Raw genomic sequence first — 21345 nt, 5'->3', positions numbered from 1 at the left:
GATAAAGATACAAACAGATGTATTTGTTTAATATAATGAACACCGTAAAACAAGAAAGTACGTAAATGATATTCAAAAGTCGTAGACATCATATCAAATGCAATACCTGCCTTATTCTGTATTTTACATGTCTTCAGCTTGTAGAAAGCTTTGCAAATATAATTTCAAAAAAGAGTCAAGTATTGCATCTCTGCAGGACTCATTGAGGTCCATTTTATTGCAATTATTCAATTTAAAGGGCAGCATTGTACGTATCCATAATATAAATATTGTAGTGTTGTATTAAGTAGTATTGATAGAAGTTGTGATTTATATGCACACAAATGTAGCAGAATAAGTAGAATTTTGCATACATAGATTATATAGTAATATATATTGTAATATGTTATCTGATGTCCAGGGAATAAGGTGTAGTCATGCTCTTTGTAAAGTGCAAGATTTAATGTACAACAATTCAAAAGTAGCCTATTTAGTGATTCAGAGGTACTGTTGAAAGGGGCCCTACGCTTTGGGGGGTTTTCCCTTTCCTGTATTGTGTTGTATAGATTTTCGTGCATGTAAATGGTCTGCAAGTTTCTCTCCCACTGTCTGAAACACCTCGATTGGACTCCTTTGTTTATTTATGTAACAGTGACATCACTATGCGCTTCTAATGGCTAGAGCTCCAACACATTGTATGTGATGGACTAAGGGGCGGGACATCTCTAAGAGGTGGAGCAATCACAACAGAGCCGGCCAGCTAACCAATCAGAGCAGACTGGGCTCTGGTTTCAGACAGAGGGTGAAAAGAGGCGCTTTCAGTACAGGCAGTATGAGAAAAATAAAGACCTTTTTGAACATTAAAGCATCTTAACCTTTATATATACAGTCTATGATCTTAACATGTCACATTCGAGGCACAAAATACAAATATGAACCTGAAAATGAGCATTATACTGTACATGTAGGTCCCCTTTAACATTCCCAGTTCTAATGCAAGATGTCTAACTGACTGGGATCAATGACTGAGTTGTGTCATTGGAGAGATTTCTAAAAGGATGCATCTTGCCAGTTCTCGAGTGAAATAGGAGGATCTTATAAAAGTTGAACTACAAATCTATTTAAACTTATACCAAGAGTTTCCAAAGCAGCTACCAATCTACTGCGAGCATCAGGGAAGTCAAATACTCTCTTCAATCTATCTTTAGTGGACTGAGGACAGCTACTTTCAAACAGATTTAGAATTGCAATAACATTCAGTGAAGTCAAAAAAATGTGTTCATGGTTATAGGAAATCGTATAGAACATTCCCAAACACCCACATTGTATCTCCCAACGATGAACACACACTGTCCAGCTAATGATAATGAGAAAAAAATAATATTTGCAGAGGTCAGTGAGCAAATGTACCTCCTTTAACATATAGTGAATACAACAGCAGGAGCCCACGATACCTGCAGCTGGGCTTCTAATAAGCAGCCAGCTCAGCAGCTAAACTACTGTGCTGCAGCCCACTTAATGGGAAACTCTTAGGTAAATATGTCTTCACACATACACACACTGTCTCATGCCCCTTCCCTTCACCACTCGTCCCATAAAAGCATTGAAATCATAAAGGTGTCCAGGTTTCCATTATGTTTTTAGGAATCCCTTAATTATTTTAATTTGGAAACGTGTATTTTGGGAATATCTTCCTCATGGTCCCACAATAACAGTACTGATATGAAAAGACCTGCCCTAATGAATAGTCCTGCATTAGTATATTTTATATTCTTGTCTTTTACATTCCTGTACAAAATTATATTGTGTTACATCGTACACTATATGTTATATTGTTGTAACATGATATATATATATATCATGTTATATATATATATATATGTTACAACAATATAATATGTTACAACTATATTACTACACCATACTTTCCTTTAATAATAAGATAAGATGTACTTTATTAATAAATATTGTAATTTGTACTTAAAACAACCACATTGGTAAGACACTGCATATAGTGTGTACACCAAACATGAATGTAACCACAGTGAAGTTAGCATTATAACATATTGCTGATTTTGTATTTAAAAGAATATTCATATAAAATACAAGGTGAATACAAATCCAATAAAAGGAGGGTGCCCTACTTGAATTGTGTTTTAAAAATGCTGTCATGATTTGAAGTCATTTTTCAACAACGTATGTGTATTAAAGGTCCCATGTCATGCTTTTCCGGTTATTACCCATCCCCTTGTGTGTTATGTAGCTTTTTCTGCATGTAAACGGTCTGCAAAGTCACAAACCCTCAAAGTACACCCTATAGCGAGTAAAACTCAAACACAGAAAATACCTGTCTATGCTGCCCCAGAACGCCTCGTTGGAGATTTTTCTTTTTCCATTTATTTTCTGAGGGGGGCACAATAAATGCAGGATGAAAAAGACAAAGACAGTATGAAGTAAATGCGCATAAGAAAACAATGCAATACAGGATCAACCTGAGCAATAACAGTTTATGGCGAGTACGGCAAATGAAAGTTGTAACAAGCAGTAGCGCTGACCAAAGTAACTAGAACGCAACCACACACACACAACCACACACAAAATAACACACTTTATAAAGTCAGGCAACACTAACCAGGCTTAGTGTGATTCTGTTTATTTGTACCTTACTTTGACCATCCACTCGCTGTCATTGATCATTGTGGAGAGCAGGCAGACGTTTTGTTTTGTAATATAGCAGCTATCGGATGGAATCAATACATGGGCTGCACAGGTTGTAATGTCCAACTATCACAAGTAGAATCATAATGAAAAATACGCCGGTAAAATGTGCCAGTAGAAAACAGCTTATGCCACAATAGGATAGCTACAAGTAGTCAAGATAGTCAGTTTAGCTTCGGTTGCTATGCTAACATCACCCATTTTATACCAGAGAAACTTTCATAACAGCGTTGTGATGCCAAACAGCGGGTAGCACTGCAGCGGTCGATAAATGCCGCCGAAACACATTAATAAACAATGAACCACGGCACTCTGGAGAAAAGTATAAGGGCTGAGAAGTAGTTATTTAATTTAATCTGGCTTCGTATGATTAAAAGCAACACGATCATCGACCCGACGCAGAAAATCAGCGGCGTAAACGGTGATGTCATGACGCAAACGATGACGCAATGACGCAGCACCACTCGGGCTCTGGGCGGTGTGAACAAAGCGGGGGCTGAAAAGAAAAACCGGTTCCGAACCAGAAAAGCTCTAGCACGGAGCTAGAACGGGAACCGTGTTGGTGTGAAAGGGGCATTAGGGGGGCACTGCCCCCCACCCCCTAGAACCGCCCCTGACTCCGCAGAGTTTCGCCGGCACACACACTCACTCAGCATTAGCCGCTTTCACACCAAGTACTTTGCCGTACTTAGTGCCCAGCACTTAGTGCCAGCACTTAGTACCCCCATGGAACTAAGTACAGATCGCGTTCACACCGGAATAAGTTCCCTGAGGGAAGATTATGCAAATGAAGCCGCTGACGTCACTTCTTCTTCTTCTGCTTTGGGTTTACTGGCAGGCCGCAAACCACTTCACGGCATATACTGCCACCCGAAGTTTCCGGCCGGAAGTCCCCAGAGTTGGGGACTGGCTTCAGTAGAAGCTGCTGGGACTCCAAGCAGCTTCTACTGAAGCCTTCCGAGTAAATCGCCAGGACGCCGACACCTCCTCATCACTCCACCGCTCCCATGTTTTTTTTTGTGTTGCCATAAGTTATTCTCTCTCCGTTGGTGCGCGGGGCTAATGCTAATGCTAATAATGCTAATGCCAGCAAATACAATGGCGGCTTCACAAAACTTTTCAGAGTTTTACGGGGCGTGGTTTGCAATTCACCCAGCCAATCAAAATTGGTACTTTTTTCTCCCCAGGATAGTACCACCTCTCTCGCAGGCACTACAAATGGGGGTAAAAGTTCTCGGAACTAAGTACTGTTTTTGGTGTGAATGCAAAATTCCAGGCACTATCGGAACTAAACGGGAAAAGTACGGGTAAAAGTACTCCGGTGTGAACGCGCCTATTATCTTTTCTCAGCCGCGGCTCCGTGGATCTCCACTCGCAGTTCGCCAACTTTGCCACACACTCACGTGTGTGTGCTCAGGCTGAGTTCCGCGGTGTCTCGCTGTCTCGCAGACCCCACGCAACAACCAGGAAACAACACCAGTAATACAGCTCACACTGTCCGCTCCTCGAGCCTCAAAGGGCGGAGCAGCGAGCCCCGCAACGCCCCGCCAACACGGCACCCAGACCCCACGCAGCATTCTCATCTGTTTGTCATTACTGGTGTCATTTTCTGGTTGCTAACAAACGCCATTGTAACACATAAACACACATCAGAGCACAGTGGGCTCATAGGGAGGGGGGGGGGGGGGGGGGGGGGGAAGGAGCTCCAACAAGCCGTTTAGGACAGAGAGTGAATACATATACTATACAGAGATGCTGTATGAGAAACCAATGTGATTTTGGAACATTGAACAATGTCAATCTATTCTAGTAGACCTCAACAATGGAATTATGATCAGTAAAAATGGCCATGACATGGGACCTTTATGGTCATGAGGGTCACTTGACATAACCCTAACAAGCTATTATATAAAAGATGAGATCTATTTCTTTGCATAATGTCGGTTGTAACATTGGTTTTCTTTTGTCATTCAAAGCTATGTCTTTAAAATATCCAACCTAAAACGTCTTTCCAGGCATGACAAGTCATTTGGAAGTTTCCAGAAGTTTCTTGTGATTTCTAGTGACTGTTGATAAAACCACACCTGAGCGTGACTTGTGCTTGTTGACGTCAGGTTACGTCATTCTCCTGGGAGGAGCATGCCTGACACATCAAAACTTAATGAAAACAGACAGCTCAGCGGCTCACAAACAGGCAGCGGTGCTCAGGGATCCGTGCGATCAGACGGCTGTCAAAAAGACACGAAAACATCGGAATTATTACAAAATATCATCGTTGCCTCCAACTATAACCCTACAGACCGACACGAGAACGGGATTTGGTGAGTGATAATTAAACAAAAGCTACGATGAGCTGTCGGATTCAAGAAACGTTAGCTAACTTGGTCAGCTAAAAATACAATTTGATTAACGTTGAAAAAAGCAACATTACGATTGAGTTTACTGTGTTCCTTCTTTGGGTTTAGTCTGGTGAGGGATAAAGTGAAGCAGATAATTCGCTTGACACTGTTATATGATGCTTTTTAGACAAGATACATTGTTTGCTTATTGCTTAACAACAACCAAGCTAGCTGCTAACATTTGTGTGGTTAAACAACAATTATTACTGATGGCGATTTGAAAACCTATTTTTGTCTTAGATTTTCACAGAACAGTTATTTATGTTTGTCGTTACGCTGTTGCCAATAATGGCATAGTAGAGCCTTTTCTATCTGTAACGTGAGCTGGTTATGTAACCAACATAATCGTATAAGTTAGCCTGGCCTAGCTAGCTAGCAAGTTAGCAACATTTACCATTACTCGTTACATTGAGTATTCTACCGTTTTCTGGACCAAACAACCTCTGACAGCAAAACCATAATCATAGTCGAATATTATTTTTTTTGTGCAAAATGTTTAGAATAAGTAATTATTTTTTGACACGATACTAGCAATAAGCAATTTATGAATGACACAGCTTATTCCAAAGCTAACGTCCTGAAGCCTACACTGAGACCCTTTTCAGAGAACTGACTGTTGACGTAACTTAATCTGTCAGTTTAGTTCGAAACACTTAATATTTTCCTTTCTCCCTCCTTCAGGTTGTGGAGATTTTACTACTGTCGGCTTTCAAGATATTTGTATGTGATGGAGCTGCCACATTTAGGAGAGCACTGCTCTGAGAAGACCTGCAAACGTTTAGGTGAGTGCTGTTTTGGAAGGCTGACAATGTCCAGCTGGTTTATACTGCTTAATTTGAACCTGAAAGTCTTAAACCTTGCTTCACATTACAGATTTTCTTCCTATGAAATGTGACGCCTGTCAAGAGATTTTCTGCAAGGACCACATCACCTATGCAACTCACAAATGCATGTCCGCCTACCAAAAGGTAATTAGAATATACTAAGTATTTTGGATTGACTCGTTGATTTTGGGAAAGTTTGCAGTACAATTCAACTTCTTTACTATGTTTACAGTGTCATTTCTCATTTAAAGGCTACACACAAATGTTCTTAGGTTGTTTATATGAAGTTAAAAACACATTTAAACTTGATTGCTTTAATTACATTTGGGTGCATAACACACCGCCATTTGCAACATTTGTACACATCTTCCATATCTGTTCTGATTTTGAAATACTTAATACCGAGACATGTCAAAGTTAACAACAGTAGTCATGAAAATATTTTCAACTTTTGAGGATTTGCAACTTTGTGTTTCTTTAAAGAGTTTTTTTGTTTTCTTGTAGGACATCCAGGTCCCAGTATGTCCTTTGTGCAACATCCCCATCCCCGTAAAGAGAGGAGAGATGCCCGACATTAAAGTCGGCGAACACATTGATCGGGATTGCAAATCGGACCCTGCGCAGAGAAAGAGAAAGGTTAATATAAGAACTGAGGTGATTCACCTTACAATGAGTACGAATCCCGAAAATAAAATGCTCTTTTTCTTTTGCAGATTTTCACCAATAAATGTTCTAGAGGAGGGTGTAAGCAGAAGGAAATGATCCGAGTGACCTGTGACCAGTGTCATTTAAACTACTGTCTTAAGCACCGACACTCTCTAGATCACGAATGCAAGACTGGTGGGGCACCTCCGTCTAAATCAGGGTGGGTACAGTCCCACTACTTCAGATAATGAAGTCTCATCCACTGAATATGCAGTAATCATTTCTGACTTTGTTCTTTTTTGTGTCATAGAAATGCTGCTCAAATGAGGGCCCAAGCTGCTTCCTCCAGCTCCGCCTCTGGTTCTAGGTCTAGTGCCTCCAGTTCAGGAACCTCTAGACCCTTTTCTAACGGTGTCAGTGCGAACAACAGAGGCCAAAGCTCTGGGTAAGTTTATAAAAAGTCTTTATTGAAAATGGTTCACCTAATCAATTTTCAAGCATCTAAAAAATGTCACCACTTTCTTTTGTAGTGCTACCCCTCGGATTCCTACTTCAGTCTCTGCACAGAGTGTAATGCCACCATCGGCATCATTTCAGGTCGGATTGGTAAGGGCGTTATGCACGACATCCCCTGATTAAATACCTCTGAGATCCTCATTTCAAGTAAACGTGACGTCCTGCTCTGGTGCTGTGTTTGCAGACGGAGGATCAGGCTTTACAAAGGGCTCTGGAGATGTCTTTGGCTGAAACGAGGCCGACAGTTCAGCCGCCTCTAACGTGAGTAAACTTCATCAAAACCCAGACAGATTCTAATAATGGCTCAACATGACTCCAAACACACTCTTGGCAGCGTGATCCTGTTGGGTGGATTGTGTTTTTCTCACAGACCTTTAGCTTGAAATAGTAGTTTCCTAGCTGAGGAACTGAGGTTTTACAGCAGGAAGGGCTGAAAGCAGAACATAAAAGCATCAACTAAGCATTAAAGCATCAAAGTAAAAGTGTAAGTAAAACATAAGATAACACCAATACAATCATAATGATACAAAATGTGATCGCCTAAGATTTTTGACATAAAAGTATGTCTAATTTTAAACACTAACTCACTAAAAAACATGTACTAATATGTCAATTACTTAATACCATTCCATCTATTCTATTATATATTATTACATTCATAAGGTTCCTTTGGACACGAATTCACTCAACCTCTGTTTGTGTTTCAATCCGAACATTTGGAACCGCTTATAAGGGTTAAGATTCTTTGCTGCTGTTTTCAAGTTTAAGAATGAATCTCAAGTCATGGGAATGGGTTTGTTTTTATATCACCTAATTACCTAATTATATAAACACACATCCTCAGTCAAATGTGCTGTACAAATAATTATAGGGAAGCAGTAGGGCAACATATATTGATGTTATATCAATATCATGCTTTGAAACTAAATACCCCAAAGTGTTGTCATTTCCTATATTTAAAGATCTCATAATATCTAGTGAATGCACCAATTGCCAACCCTATTGTCGCACTATAGATATAAAGGTATTTGTTGAGAAAAGTCCTGATACATCGACAATATTTCACATTTCACAGGTCCTGACTTAGTGGTGTGTGGGTTTTTTTTTCCCACTGAACTGTGATTTTAAGATGTCCTTGTCTGCGTTCAGCCCTCAGGAGCAGGAGGACCAGGCTCTGGCTCAGGCTCTCGCTGCCAGTGAGGAAGAGTACAGACGCCAGCAGCAGAGACAACAGGTACCCGGAAAGCTTAGGCGCCGATAGCATGTTACAGGATCACATGTACGTACACTGTTGTCATGGCAATCCATCCCCTTTGAACTTTCTTTATTGGCAGGAGAACGACTCATTTCCTTTTCACATGCTTTTAATCATGACATCTATGTATTGAATAAATAAGTCTGTTTCTAACTGTATTTTCTCTTTGCTTAGGTGAGAGAGTCCAAACCCTCCAACTGCAGCCTTTCTTAATCTGAGCACCACTTAGACTTCAAGCTGAGCTTATTATCTACTGGAACCTGCACATCTGGGATACCGACATCCAGGATCAATGATTGTTAAGGAAGAAATCCTCTTGGAAGTTGCTGAGATATTACCGCCTTCTACAATATAAGCACATACTTTCCTAGCAGGATCTGTCATTTTTACTAATGCTTTGCTTTGTACATATTTTATATGCCAACCATGATGAGCCCATTATATTATCATATATAGATATATCCAATAAATTATTTCAATCATACACGCCGAGTTGTGAATCACTCTATTTATTCCGATTTTAAGACACTTACAAGTCACATATTGTAGTTTCACTTTTATTTGGAGTTTCTACTTGTTTACACTATTGTGTATATATAAAAAAAAAAAAAAAGTATTTTACCTGTCAATATACCTGCTTTTACCCTGTGTCTTAAAGGCTCCGTTTCAGCATCTTCAACAGAATTGTGTTTCAAGCTTTATATATACAGTCTGGGCAACAGTTTGGCTCCATGTTTACTTCCTGTCAGCTGATGTTCTGTAACTGGGGCACTTTTTGTTGACATTTAAAACCTGTGAAATTTTTTATAGTTGTGCCAAACTATAGAAGTCCTCATGGCCGGTTTAAAGGTTGTATTTCTCAAAGGATTGAGCATTATGATACTATCACATTCTTTAAAGAGCACTTAGACCTGCTTTAAATATATTTATTTTAACAGATATGGAAATCTCATTTATGGGACCTTTTTTATTGTGAGGTAAATCTTCTCAGAAGGTTCAGGCGGTTTGTGATAACCTCGGGCGTTGAGCATCTGTGGGTGAGGACCATGGAGCCCAGTGGGAGAATACTGAGCTGTTTCTACACATGTTCAAGTACTTTGTAACAATTGTTTGCAAAACTTAACTCATAACTTCTGTATATTTCCCAAGGGAACCTACTTTCAGATCTTTAGTCAGCCTGATAAAAGTGTTTTCATGTATTTTTTACATTCTAAAAAGGTGAATTATTATTTTTAAAAGATGATTGAATTAGATTTACACGTTCTATAAAATATGTAGATTTAAGACAAAAGTAATCTTCAGTAATCGTTTAATGAATTTATCAAGCTACACTGCTTGCAACATTTCTTTTTTCAATGTATGGAATTTCAAAATCAGTTTATTTTTGATAATCTTTATGAAATAGTAAACTCACCTTTATTTGTGCACTATTTATAGATAAATGTAAACTAAGTCACTGCAGTGAGAGCAATTCTGAGTTTGTGCAGCAGAGGGCAGCAACACTTCACAAAAGACCTTCAACCTGCTGCAGTGAGTCTGCATCACAACAGCAGCTAGCTGTGATTATTAAAAAAACACTGTCAGAATGAGTCCTATAATATTACGTTTTCATCGCTGATACTGTGAAGTGACATTTGTTTTTTAGTTTATTAAAACAAAAAGTAGTAAAAGCAAAAATGACTAATTAACTAAAATGATGCATTACACTGATCTTATCGACTGCAGTATCTTGCTGCAACATTTGCATATTCATGAGAAAAGTAATTTACTTGAAACTACTGTAAGTACTTAAAGGTATGCATAGGATATGAAGCTTATATAAATATATTTTATGTACACATGATACATATTTTCAAAAAGGGAATTATCGTTTATTACTGCAAACAAATAACAACACCACTTTATTGTGAACATTTTTTTTTGTTATACTATTGCTACTACTTAGTTTTCTCTATTGGAGATCGCTCATTATTCTGAACAGAGATGCAGACTTCTAAAAACAATTAGCCTCTCCTGAGTAGCTCACTGTTTCTAAGTGTCCTGCAGCCACTTAAGAGAAGAGCACTAATTACTTCAAGATAAATAAAGAGCCGGGATGTTTGCACAGCACATCTTTGTGATTAAATGCTTTATTTTGTATGAATTCAGGTTTCACAAGAATAACAAAATGGAGCAAACAAGCCACCATCCGTACTACAAATACTGTTTGAAATACAGACTTCTCAAGATTGGCTGATTATTATTGTGACGTTATAAAAAGATGTTCAATTGGATTATTATTGCTGTAGGCCTACCTTATATAGCCAGAAGAACTCTGAAATGTTGAGCAATTATTGGCAGAAAAACAGACTGCATGGAATCACATGTGAAAAAGTGTTCATAGAAACAGAAGAAAACTACAAAAAAAAATCACTGTGTGTAGAAAACCTCTGACGTTGAAGACCAATGCTTTTCATCTGTGTCTTCTCCTTCACTAAGGCTTTTAGTCAAGGAGGTGACAATGCTTGTTCAAGGCTTTAACTTGATGCACCTGATCCCTCGACACATCAGCGAGCCAAACAAGTATCACGTTAATCTTCGCGCTGAATCTCTATAAACTCCTTTGTGCTGTTTGAATTGTTTTCAGAGCATTCAAAGGTTATTTCTGACTGCTTGCTGCTTTTTCAAATAGAGTTTTTGAATAGGTGACTCGAGTGTGTGGGGGGAAAACAACTGGGTCCTGCTGACCATGAAATGTGGCCATGATTTCAGTGAACGTCTTCACGGTTTCTCATTCACCACGTGGCCTTGTGCTGGCTGTGTTTTGTAAGTATAGTAGAACCACATCACGTTAGCAAAAAAAGTGGATGTATCAGGTGGCATGGGTTTTTAACAGTATTATAAGTCAGAAGGATTTATTAACATATTGTAAAACAGCCAATGAAACCCTGAACACTATTGTTTTTTTAATCAGACATATTTTCTTACTTTATTGTACAAACATGATCATTTTAGAACACGATGTATAATCTAATCTTCTATTATAGCACAGAATAGAATCAGTTTTTAAAAGGCGATGTTATGTAGAGTTTTGAGGCACATTAACATATTCATAGGTTACATTTCGGAATAGTTCCACTTGTCCAAACTGCCCAGTGATTGTTAACGCCCACACATGCAACAGGTGTTGGTGCCAGAGGTGGAGATGTATGAGCTGGAGGCTAAGAAGGAAAATAAAGATCTCTAACATGCTACAACTTACCAATACGAATGTTCACATCACAGCAGTACAAATGGAGTGGACAGCAACCTGCCCTTGTTGCATGTGTTGGTAGGGAGGTTGTGTGGTGCAGGATGAGACCTGCTGAACCTCCGTTTGAAAATATGAAATGCTCCTTCGCCTAACATTTGTAGGAGCAAACACGCTTTGATGGAAAGGCTTCAGTAAAAATGGATGTTAAAAGTCATTGCTTGGTGTTCTTAGTTGGTGGAATTTGAGAACTATAACAGTATTTTTAATTTGTGAAAGTAGAAATTAAAATTGTCCGCAGCATGTTACTGGGATCTGACCTGTTCTTTATCCTCCTCATTACTATACAGAAAGTCGGATTTTGTATAAATTCACTACGGCACTAAACTAATTGATATGTTTGTGTGTTTCCACTGGGTACTCCTTAGACATCCGTCATTGTGTCTCACCGAAAGACAGCAGCACTGAGAGGCCTGCCCATTTTTGTCCGAGATGACACAACCAAGTTTCTTCTGGAGTGTTTGGTAAGTAATACTAACAGTAGGAAATAAACTTACAAGTAATATTGCTTAATGTAGCTTAAAAATGTTATGACCTCATAGCTTAATGCTAATCATTTTATGCATAATACACTTTGTGTAAGATTTAATTTTGAACCCAGAGATGTTTTCACCTCATGAACCCGAGCGGGATGAGTTCACCCAAAATTTAAAATAAATATCAGCGCTGTTTGAGCAACAGCCAACCCGATACAGCTGGCCATTGTTGTCTGGTGTTCTTTGTCAGAAAATACTTCTTTATAGAACTTGGCACAACAAGGTTGGTGGGTGATAGCTTTACTTTTCCTCAGGACACTGACCATGAAGAACGATTGCTCAGAGGTGTGTCTGTGGCCATCCTCACCGTCATTGAAGATGATGATGCCGCCATATCACCAAATGTGCGAGATGTGGCTGTTGTGTTGGAAGGGACCATTGTACTGCATGACCTACCAGACCTCTCTACTGCCTTTGCATACCTCTTAGGCCTACTTTATGCAATGCACATTGATTATCCAAAGGAGATGAAGTATACCTTTGAAGCCATTCAGACTATCTTTTACGAGCTTGGCTCTCGATGCTCGCAGCACATAAGGTCTCGGAAAACAAAGCTTTTGCTGTGAATGTTAATGGAGAAGCCAGACATGACTTTAACCTATGTTTCGCCTGTTCCAGTGCATTGTGGTTAGTGCTCATGTAAAACCTCACAGCATTCATTTCATTTTAAGCATACAAGTTGTCTTCTGAAATAGAGAATCAAAGAATGTGTGGATGTGTAAATTGCCAGTTCAAAAGAGGGGCATATCCATTTCAACTGTTCAAGTTCATTGTTAGTGATCAGGTAAAACTTCAATGTATGTACATGCTTGCACATGAAGTCATTTTAAGCATGAAGTCCCATTTGCCTGTGAAATTGAAATGTGTGGAATTGTGAGTTGCCAGTTGACAAAAGGCACTGGATTGTAATTGTTATATTTGTTTATTCTTAAATTGTTTGATTGTGATGTGCTGAAGAGGCTGAGGCCTGATTTATCACAATGATGTCAGGTGTGTGAATCCTATTTTGACCTGATGGATAAAAGCAGAAGCAGAAACGATCCTCAGAATATGTGTTCAAAGGCCACAGCCAGGCTCTGTGTGTGTGTGTGTGTGTGTGTGTGTGTGTGTGTGTGTGTGTGTGTGTGTGTGTGTGTGTGTGTGTGTGTGTGTGTGTGTGTGTGTGTGTGTGTGTGTGTGTGTGTGTGTGTGTGTGTGTGTGTGTGTGTGTGTGTGTGTGTGTGTGTGTGTGTGTGTGTGTGTGTGTGTGTGTGTGTGTGTGTGTGTGTGTGTGTGTGTGTGTGTGTGAATCCGTTACGTCACTATGCCCGTTACGTCAGTTTACCCAGGAAGAAACAAATGAGAAATCTCCAACGAGGCGTTCTGGGGCAGCATAGACAGGTATTTTCTGTGTTAGAGTTTTACTCGCTACAGGGTGTACTTTGAGGGGTTTGTGACTCTGCAGACCGTTTACATGCAGAAAAAGCTACATAACACACAAGGGGACGGGTAATAACTGGAAAAGCATATGATGAGACCTTTAAAAGAGAGAATGTTTTGTGTGAATGTTTTGTGTGCTAAAGTGGACAAAAGATGTACAAAATGTTCATTGAATTAAATCGTAATAATTAACTGAATAAATAATGGCTCTTTTTTTGTTTGTTCATTTTCAATGTCTGTCATCAATGTTGATTGCAATCTTCAGCGTGACAATATCTAAATGTTGATTCAATGACTTTTTGCTATCTGATAATAACATTGTTTCAATGTATAATGCAACGCATAATATAGTTGAATCAATGTTGATACAATTCTACATTCTTTCAATGTTGATCATATCGTAATTGAATCAAGGTTGATTCATTGTTGGGATTGATTGACAATTCAATGTTCTTTCAATGCTGATCATAGCGAGCACTTTCAATGTTATCTTCAATGTCTGACATCAATGTTGATTGCAATCTTCAGCGTGACCATATCTCAATGTTGATTCAATGACTTTTTGCTATCTGGGTGGTGTACCATAGAAGATGCTGTTGCAGTAGTCTAGTCTGGATGAGATGAAGGCATAGATGAGGGTTTCGGCAGCAGAGAAGGAGAGTGATAGGCGGAGACGGCATATATTTTTGAGGTGGAAAAAGGCCGTTTTGGTGATGTGCTTGATATGGTTTTCAAAAGAAGAGGTTGCTGTCGAAATAGTTTGAATTGTTTTTCTGTCAATCGAAATATATATGCAGCTCTATAAACATACCACTAACAATCATTTGTAATCAGTAGGTTCTGAGGAATTTTTGCAGAATTGATTGCTATGGTAACAGCAGTGTTCTCATGTGAGGATTCACTTTAGCAGACCAGATGGTGAGTAAATAGGGAGAAGCTCATCAGCTCAAACGTACATCTTCATTTTTACTTGACACAGGCTCAGCAGCAGCACCTAGACTACAAACAGGCCATAAAACCACACAGCTGACACCATTGGCGACACCATCTTTTGGAACGGTTTGTTATTCATTTCACAATAGCTGATAAAACAATTGTGAATGCAGCTCTACCATAATCACATGCTGAACTGTGAACATTTTAAACATTCAGGCCAATAGCTGTCATTGATGTTGTTTGATATTATTGTGGATGAAAACCTGATGAGAGCACAGCGGAAAAGAAAATTACGGGCATTTCAACACAGGTACCTAGCAGCTGACAGCAAGGGCTCTTAAAGCTCAGTGGCTTTGATTTTAAACAAAGTATTAAGTACACTTGACATTCATTGGGGTGTGAAAGTGTGACAGAGTGGACAGGAAAAGCTCTGGCTGAGTGCAATTCTTTTTTTTCATGGCCGTAAAATGTTCAGTGATTGAATAGATGAGTGGTGTGCAAGCGTAAAGCAGGTGAGAGTATTGGACACAGTAAAATGTAATTTTATAAGCTCTTGTGCAGAATACAAATACACAACAGTACAGAGTGCCCGAGTAAATGGGCCTCGAGATTGGACTGATTGATTTAAAGGTCCCATGTCATGGCCATTTCTACTGATCATAATTCCATTGTTGAGGTCTACTAGAATAGATTTACATTGTTCAATGTTCCAAAATCCCATTGGTTTTCTCATACAGCATCTCTGTATAGTAATGTGTATTCACTCTCTGTCCTAATAATAAAAAAAGCATATGATGGGACCTTTAATACCTTTTTTTACAAAGTGAGTAGAGGTGAACATCTGAGTAAAGGGAGCTGAGGTCGACACCCTGCTCTACTGCTAGTTTAAATACAATGAAGATAGATTTACTGATATATGTTGCACGGAATATTCAATATATATATATATATATAAGTTATGTGCTTTTCCAAACGGATGTTAGTAGAAATAAATATGCAAGGGTTTTATAAAGCATAAAACATCCATTTGAATGAAACAAGCAACAACAACTTACAATACCAAGCGACAAACGCTAAGCCCCTCTCCTTTTGTACTGTTGCTACAGCTATCCATTCCACTCAGCAGTTTACAAGAACAGTAGCCTTGTCTTATTTCTCAATTGTTTTGCCTCCTCATCACCACGCTCCTCCGGCTTGTGACCCAAAAATCCACCTCAGCACTTCGTCTTTGAGGACTTCTAGATTCCCATAATGCATCCTGAGGACAGAAGCATGAGGGTACTTGAACTATTGAAACTCTGAACAAGGTAACTGGTGTATTTTTGGAGATATTTAAGACACTAATGGTGTTTAAAAGAGGCATATCACACTGCTGGAAACAGGAACCTATCAAACTGTTACTTGTGTGTTCATAATTTGTACTTATTTTAATGTTGAGTTTAACGATGACTTTAACGAAGACGACATTTCACCCTCTATTCTTAAATGAGGCTAGCATTTCATCTACACTTCATCACCACATGATGTTACAAGTTCACGTCTAAATGGCTGTTTTCAAGCTGTCATATATAGAGTGTGTATATGCTATAGGCTTATAACTCATTATACATATACTTCAGTCTTGATTCAAATACTAAAACATTTGTATAGTGCTTCAAACAGTACGTTTTGTAAAGGCTGTGTGTGTTGGTGTGTGTTAAAACATTTAAAAATCTTCTCGCATTCTGCCACGATTTAATTGACATCACTTAAAAATTGACATTATCCAAAGAAATCTAAGATAACTATTCATCTTTAGTGAAATTATCAATCTGGACAGGGAAATTATAAATGAAAACGCAGAGCCCATTATTTCAATGAAAAAAAAAATATTGAGATTTTATGCATAAGGTGTATTATGTGTCTCAGGGTTGTTATTTGTTAATTGGGGTTAAAATGTTAAAAATTATGATTATCTGTCAAAGGTAATTTTATTTGCACTACTCACTTCTGAGTGCTGCCTATTTCTTCCAACTCAACTTTTGATTAAACTTTAGAATGCCACATACTTTCCCAATTCGTATTTTATGAATCAAATCACTCTTCAGAATGCTGGCTCTGTGCTCCTGCTTCTAATTATTTTATTTTACAATGCTAGCATGCTGATGTTAAGTAAGTGTATCATTAAACCAAAAGCACCATGTTGTTTTAGCATGCTAACAAGGGTTGAAAATTAAGATTACTTTCATCAACAATTGATATGACTGTTTGGTAAGAAAATTATGAAAAATTTCAATTTCTCAAGGTTTGTAAGCCAAAAATATGAAAAAGATATTCAGTCAGAAACACAATAGAAAAGCAGGAGATAAGGTAGAGCTGAGGCCAATGGGAAGGTCATTAATAATGCAAGACTTTGGCCATGAACTAAAATTCTAATTTGTGACCTTCTGTAGATGAAAGTGATTATAAATCATCCCGAGAGGAAACGATTGGCAATCCATTCAATCGTTGATTAGACATTTCATTTAAGCCACAGATGTAAACCTCATGTCGTACATCCGCTGGGAACCATGAATGCATGTACAAAATGTCATATTTTTATTGTTGTATATATATGGTCCTACATCTCCCTAAACACATGTTTTCTTCCCAAACTTTTAGAATCTATTACCCCTTTTATCCATTATGAGTTCAATAAAAAAGTTGTTCTTTATTCATTCATGATGCTCCATTCTTCTAGCAGAAAATCTTACCGGCTGCTATCAATTGTTCGGGAAGGTTCATGGGAAATCATCCAGTTAAATAATTCATCAGTTCATCAACCATCAAGTAAAGTGAATTCAATTAGCTTTCTAGAAATCTGGATAACAGCCCATTTCACTCACGCTTCAGGTAGTGAGACATTTGGCAGGAGAGGTTTTGTTGTTTTTGTTGTTTGTTTGAGGGGGTTCTCAATTAAACCTGGCAACGATGATGATTCTGCTGAGAGTGAGCTATGCCCCACAGACTTAACTTATCATATTGACATAAAGTTGAACACATGACCTTTATAACAGCAAGATGACCAGATAATACATGCTGTGTAGGCGGAGAACTGAAAAAAAGTAACATTTTCTTTGGCAGACATTCATGCTGTGTAAACAACTAGGCAGATGTTTGCTAAAATGTAGGCACAAAGTGATCTCATACTGCAGATATCCATCCACACAATGCAATATATCTTCTGTGGATAAGAAGTTAAATTCAAATGCTCAAAACATTTATGAAATCAGCCATAAAGCCTGTAGCCTATACCACAATATAAATAGGTATATTTCATTATGATATAGATAACCTTAAACCACAGATTGAGTGAACTGGTTAGCATGTGGTAAAAGAAAACCACACCACACCAATTTAAACTGTTAATAGGATCAATTTGGACCATTTTCAAAAGATGAGTTCTGACAATAAAGCAACAAGAAAATCACAAACAAGTAGCCAGATATAGTAGATTTCAGCGTAGTAGATTTGTGTTAATTATAATGCAAAAAGGCCTTTCCAATGAATACACATAGATTCTGCAGCAAAGCAAACTAAGCAGAGAGAAGCACAGAAGCCAATAACATCCAACATCAAACATTTGAAAGCAACAATGGACAGCCAAAATTAACTTAATTTCATTGCCAGGGATCCATAACCTGAGGCCAATTATGTAATGTCTCCGAATTGACAAACACGCAGGCCAACAACACACAGTTTCCTACCTTTGACTCCGGAATAATGGCGGGTCGAAATCCAACGAATAGGCCTCTGAATGTTACCCCGAACTGAGTAAAATTAGGAAAACTTCAGTCCTGACATCCGGTCCCAAGGCTATACAGCAGGGCACACAGGACAGCAGGTAGCAGGAGACACACGACACTATTAGAATGGCCATTGTATTATTTGTTTGTGTTTTCTAAAACGAAAAGCAATGCACGTCTTTTATCATCTGTGGCAACAGCAGCGAACAGTGGCAAGTGCCAGGTTATATTTTCCGCGCTGCGCACCTGAGTGAATCTGATTGGACGATACCAGCCACACAGCTGTGAATAAGCCAATCACTGAGAAGCATATCTAAAACAGCTGATACCAAACAGCCAAAACAAGAGAGACTTTTGTCCGTCTGCGCCACGTTAAGGCTGCGCCGTGCTTTGGTCCGACCTCCTCCAGCGTCATACCCAACCGGGCGCGTTTCAGAAGCGTTTCAGAAGCATTTCAGAAGCGGAGCGTCTTGCGTGCCGGCTCGCAGTTTTTGTTGATTTGGGCATATTTCCTGGACAGGCTACTTTGTACAGACAAAGTTAATAATAATTGTAATAGTCCAGTTATAAACGACAAAGATGTGTTGCTGTATTTTAGTGGTAAAAAAATGCATTCATCATCATAATTATTCTATAAATATAATTTACACAGTGCCTGTAAACCGGAGGAGAACGCTGGCATTTCTCCTCCTACTTGAAAGACTACGGAGGGATAGGGTCTGCAAAATTTGTTTATTTTGGGGATGGGCCGGATGCTCTGACCGGTCCATTTCCTGCCCGGCGCCTCTGCAACGCCTTGCGTCGCGTCCAAAAATAGACTTGAATCGAATCCTATTTTGAGCGGAGCCCAGCGCCGACACGCTTCTGAGCCGTAACGCAGCGCGTCTGGTGGAATAGCACCCATTGACTAGCCGCGATTTATGCGAACGCTGCGACGCAGCCGTAACGCGGCCGTAACGTGGCCGTAACGCGGCCGTAACGCGACGCAGACGGACCCGGTGGAATCTAGGGGTAACGCGGCCGTAACGCGTACATTTTGTTTTTCTGTCCAAGGGCAGACTACAATAGCCTTTATTTGATTCATGATGTTCCCAGCAGCAGCCTATGTCTGAAAAGGCTACCAAAGGAAGCAGCTCTGAGGCTGAAAAGATTATGTTTCATACAGAAAAAAAACTAAATCAAATGTTTTTAATAAATGTAATGTCCTCCTCTCTGACGGTGAATGTGTTTCTCTGCTTGGAATCCAAACCAAACACATTCTGCGTACAATCTCCTTTAACTTCCCTTAGATTGTTGCAGTTCCAGTCTGTTTATGATGCCGAAGTAATAATTGTCTCTCAGCACTGTGAGCGCTGTCCATCTGTTGTCGTGATGATGTTTTGTTTGAAGTGGTGTTTCCATGTCTAATGAATGCCTCTTTTTCATGCCGATCAATTATGTGAGTCAGCTGGGGTTTGCTGAAGGACTCTCCAAGCCTTCTTTCTTCAGTATCAGTGTGGCATTATAGATTGGGATCAAAACTGAATCATTCATGCCTGAATCGACAGCAGACTTATACAACCCAAGACTGCCGTTTTTTTAATAGAAGCCTTTTGAAAGGCACTGCCAACAAATCAATACAGTCAGTTCTACAGTATTATTAAATCAAAAGTATGGACCAGGCCCAAGGTGGGCTTGAGTGTGGGGCACCGGGCTTACACAAAAAAATGCAGTTGATATTATTACTATATAAAGAGGCATTCTTATAGGAAAGTGCTTAAAATAAGTGTTTTATTGCAGAAAGAACACAATTTGTAAAATAAACCTATAATCCTGTTGGCCACTTTTATACCTATCAGTTAAATGGTATATCATCTCTCCTGTGTCATTGTCTAATCCTCATGTTGTGTGAACAATGTGAGTAAATATCAACCTGTTACCTCTGCACTGCAAATGTTGAAAAGTGGAAATACTGTTAACTTCAGGCTCCTTCAGAGGCTGCACAAAAAAAGCAAAGAGCACGATGAAGAAGATGCCTGCTTACACAAGATCTGCCCAGCATTGCAGGCGTCTATTATGTAACAAAAAAGGGGATGTCTCAACCCTAGTGGAAGCACACCCCATGACACAGTTTATCTTACTCAAAATCAAGCACAGACATGATTTCATCTGCAATTGTAACTATGACAACCAGGAGGATAATGATATACAGTATGGGGCTAGGGCCTGGACTGACCCACAGTGTCATTTTGAAACGCACTAATGTCGTATTTTTAGTGCGCAATCAAAACCTCGTTTTGCTACTGTGACGGGACTGATGATGAGGATAAATCAGTGTCTTTCTTCAGATCTCTTTTTTCATCAGACACTCCTCTGACTCACAGAGCCTGCTGCAAAGCTGGTGAAGCAGATTTAAAAACTGTGCACCTGAGACATGAAATAATTGCCTTCTCAACAGAGATTTGCTTTAACATTTCCTTTCATGCCAAAATTAAATGTAGTCCAAAAGCTTTGCCATAATAACACAATAATTCAGCTTTGAAAAGGAGGTAAAATAATACCATGCTCACCATACTAAGTGCTTTCTAATTAGCACTTTACACACAATAAAGCTGAGGAGGATGACAGCAATGTCATTAGTTTTGCAATAATTTGGTCCAACGTATTGGGAAAAATACCAAATGATGACCTGTGGATAGTGTGCTATATGGAATAAACTGATCATGAATATGTGTACCAAATGTCTTCGCAATGCATCCAATCGTTTTTGAGACATTTCACTCAAAACCACAAATGTGAACCTACAGTAATCGTGGAGCTCAAGGAAAAGTCAGGGGATCCCCTAAGTTTAAAGGATTTATCCTCTGTGCACCATGACCATCTGTACAAAGAAATCCAATGACTTTTTTAGTAATTTCCGACTTCAGGGCACACTCATTTTGATACATTTTGTTACACATATAAAAACATACTGCTTTTAGATCTAGTCCTTTCACTTCAATATCTATCTTAAGAACAGTATTATCACTGAAGGTACTTTTCACATCATGTCAGCTATTATGCAAATATCTTTACTTCTTTACAAC

General features: G+C 39.0%; 1 protein-coding gene across 1 annotated transcript; it reads left to right on the top strand.

Moving 5' to 3' along the window:
• The first annotated feature begins 4812 nt into the window (after nt 1-4812).
• On the top strand, nt 4813-8820 carry zfand2a (zinc finger, AN1-type domain 2A). The gene is made up of 10 exons (XM_034144058.1): nt 4813-5018; nt 5778-5878; nt 5970-6064; nt 6425-6556; nt 6634-6785; nt 6876-7010; nt 7096-7171; nt 7266-7342; nt 8231-8315; nt 8511-8820. The coding sequence occupies exons 1-10, from the start codon at nt 4837-4839 to the stop codon at nt 8547-8549; spliced, it is 1074 nt and encodes a 357-aa protein (XP_033999949.1). The 5' UTR covers nt 4813-4836; the 3' UTR covers nt 8550-8820.
• The last annotated feature ends 12525 nt before the right edge of the window (nt 8821-21345 follow it).

This window comes from Trematomus bernacchii, unplaced genomic scaffold (genome assembly GCF_902827165.1).
Source record: "Trematomus bernacchii unplaced genomic scaffold, fTreBer1.1, whole genome shotgun sequence".
Classification (NCBI taxonomy): domain Eukaryota; kingdom Metazoa; phylum Chordata; class Actinopteri; order Perciformes; family Nototheniidae; genus Trematomus; species Trematomus bernacchii.
Note: the sequence above shows the minus strand (reverse complement) of the source record. Positions and strands in the feature narration are given on the sequence as shown.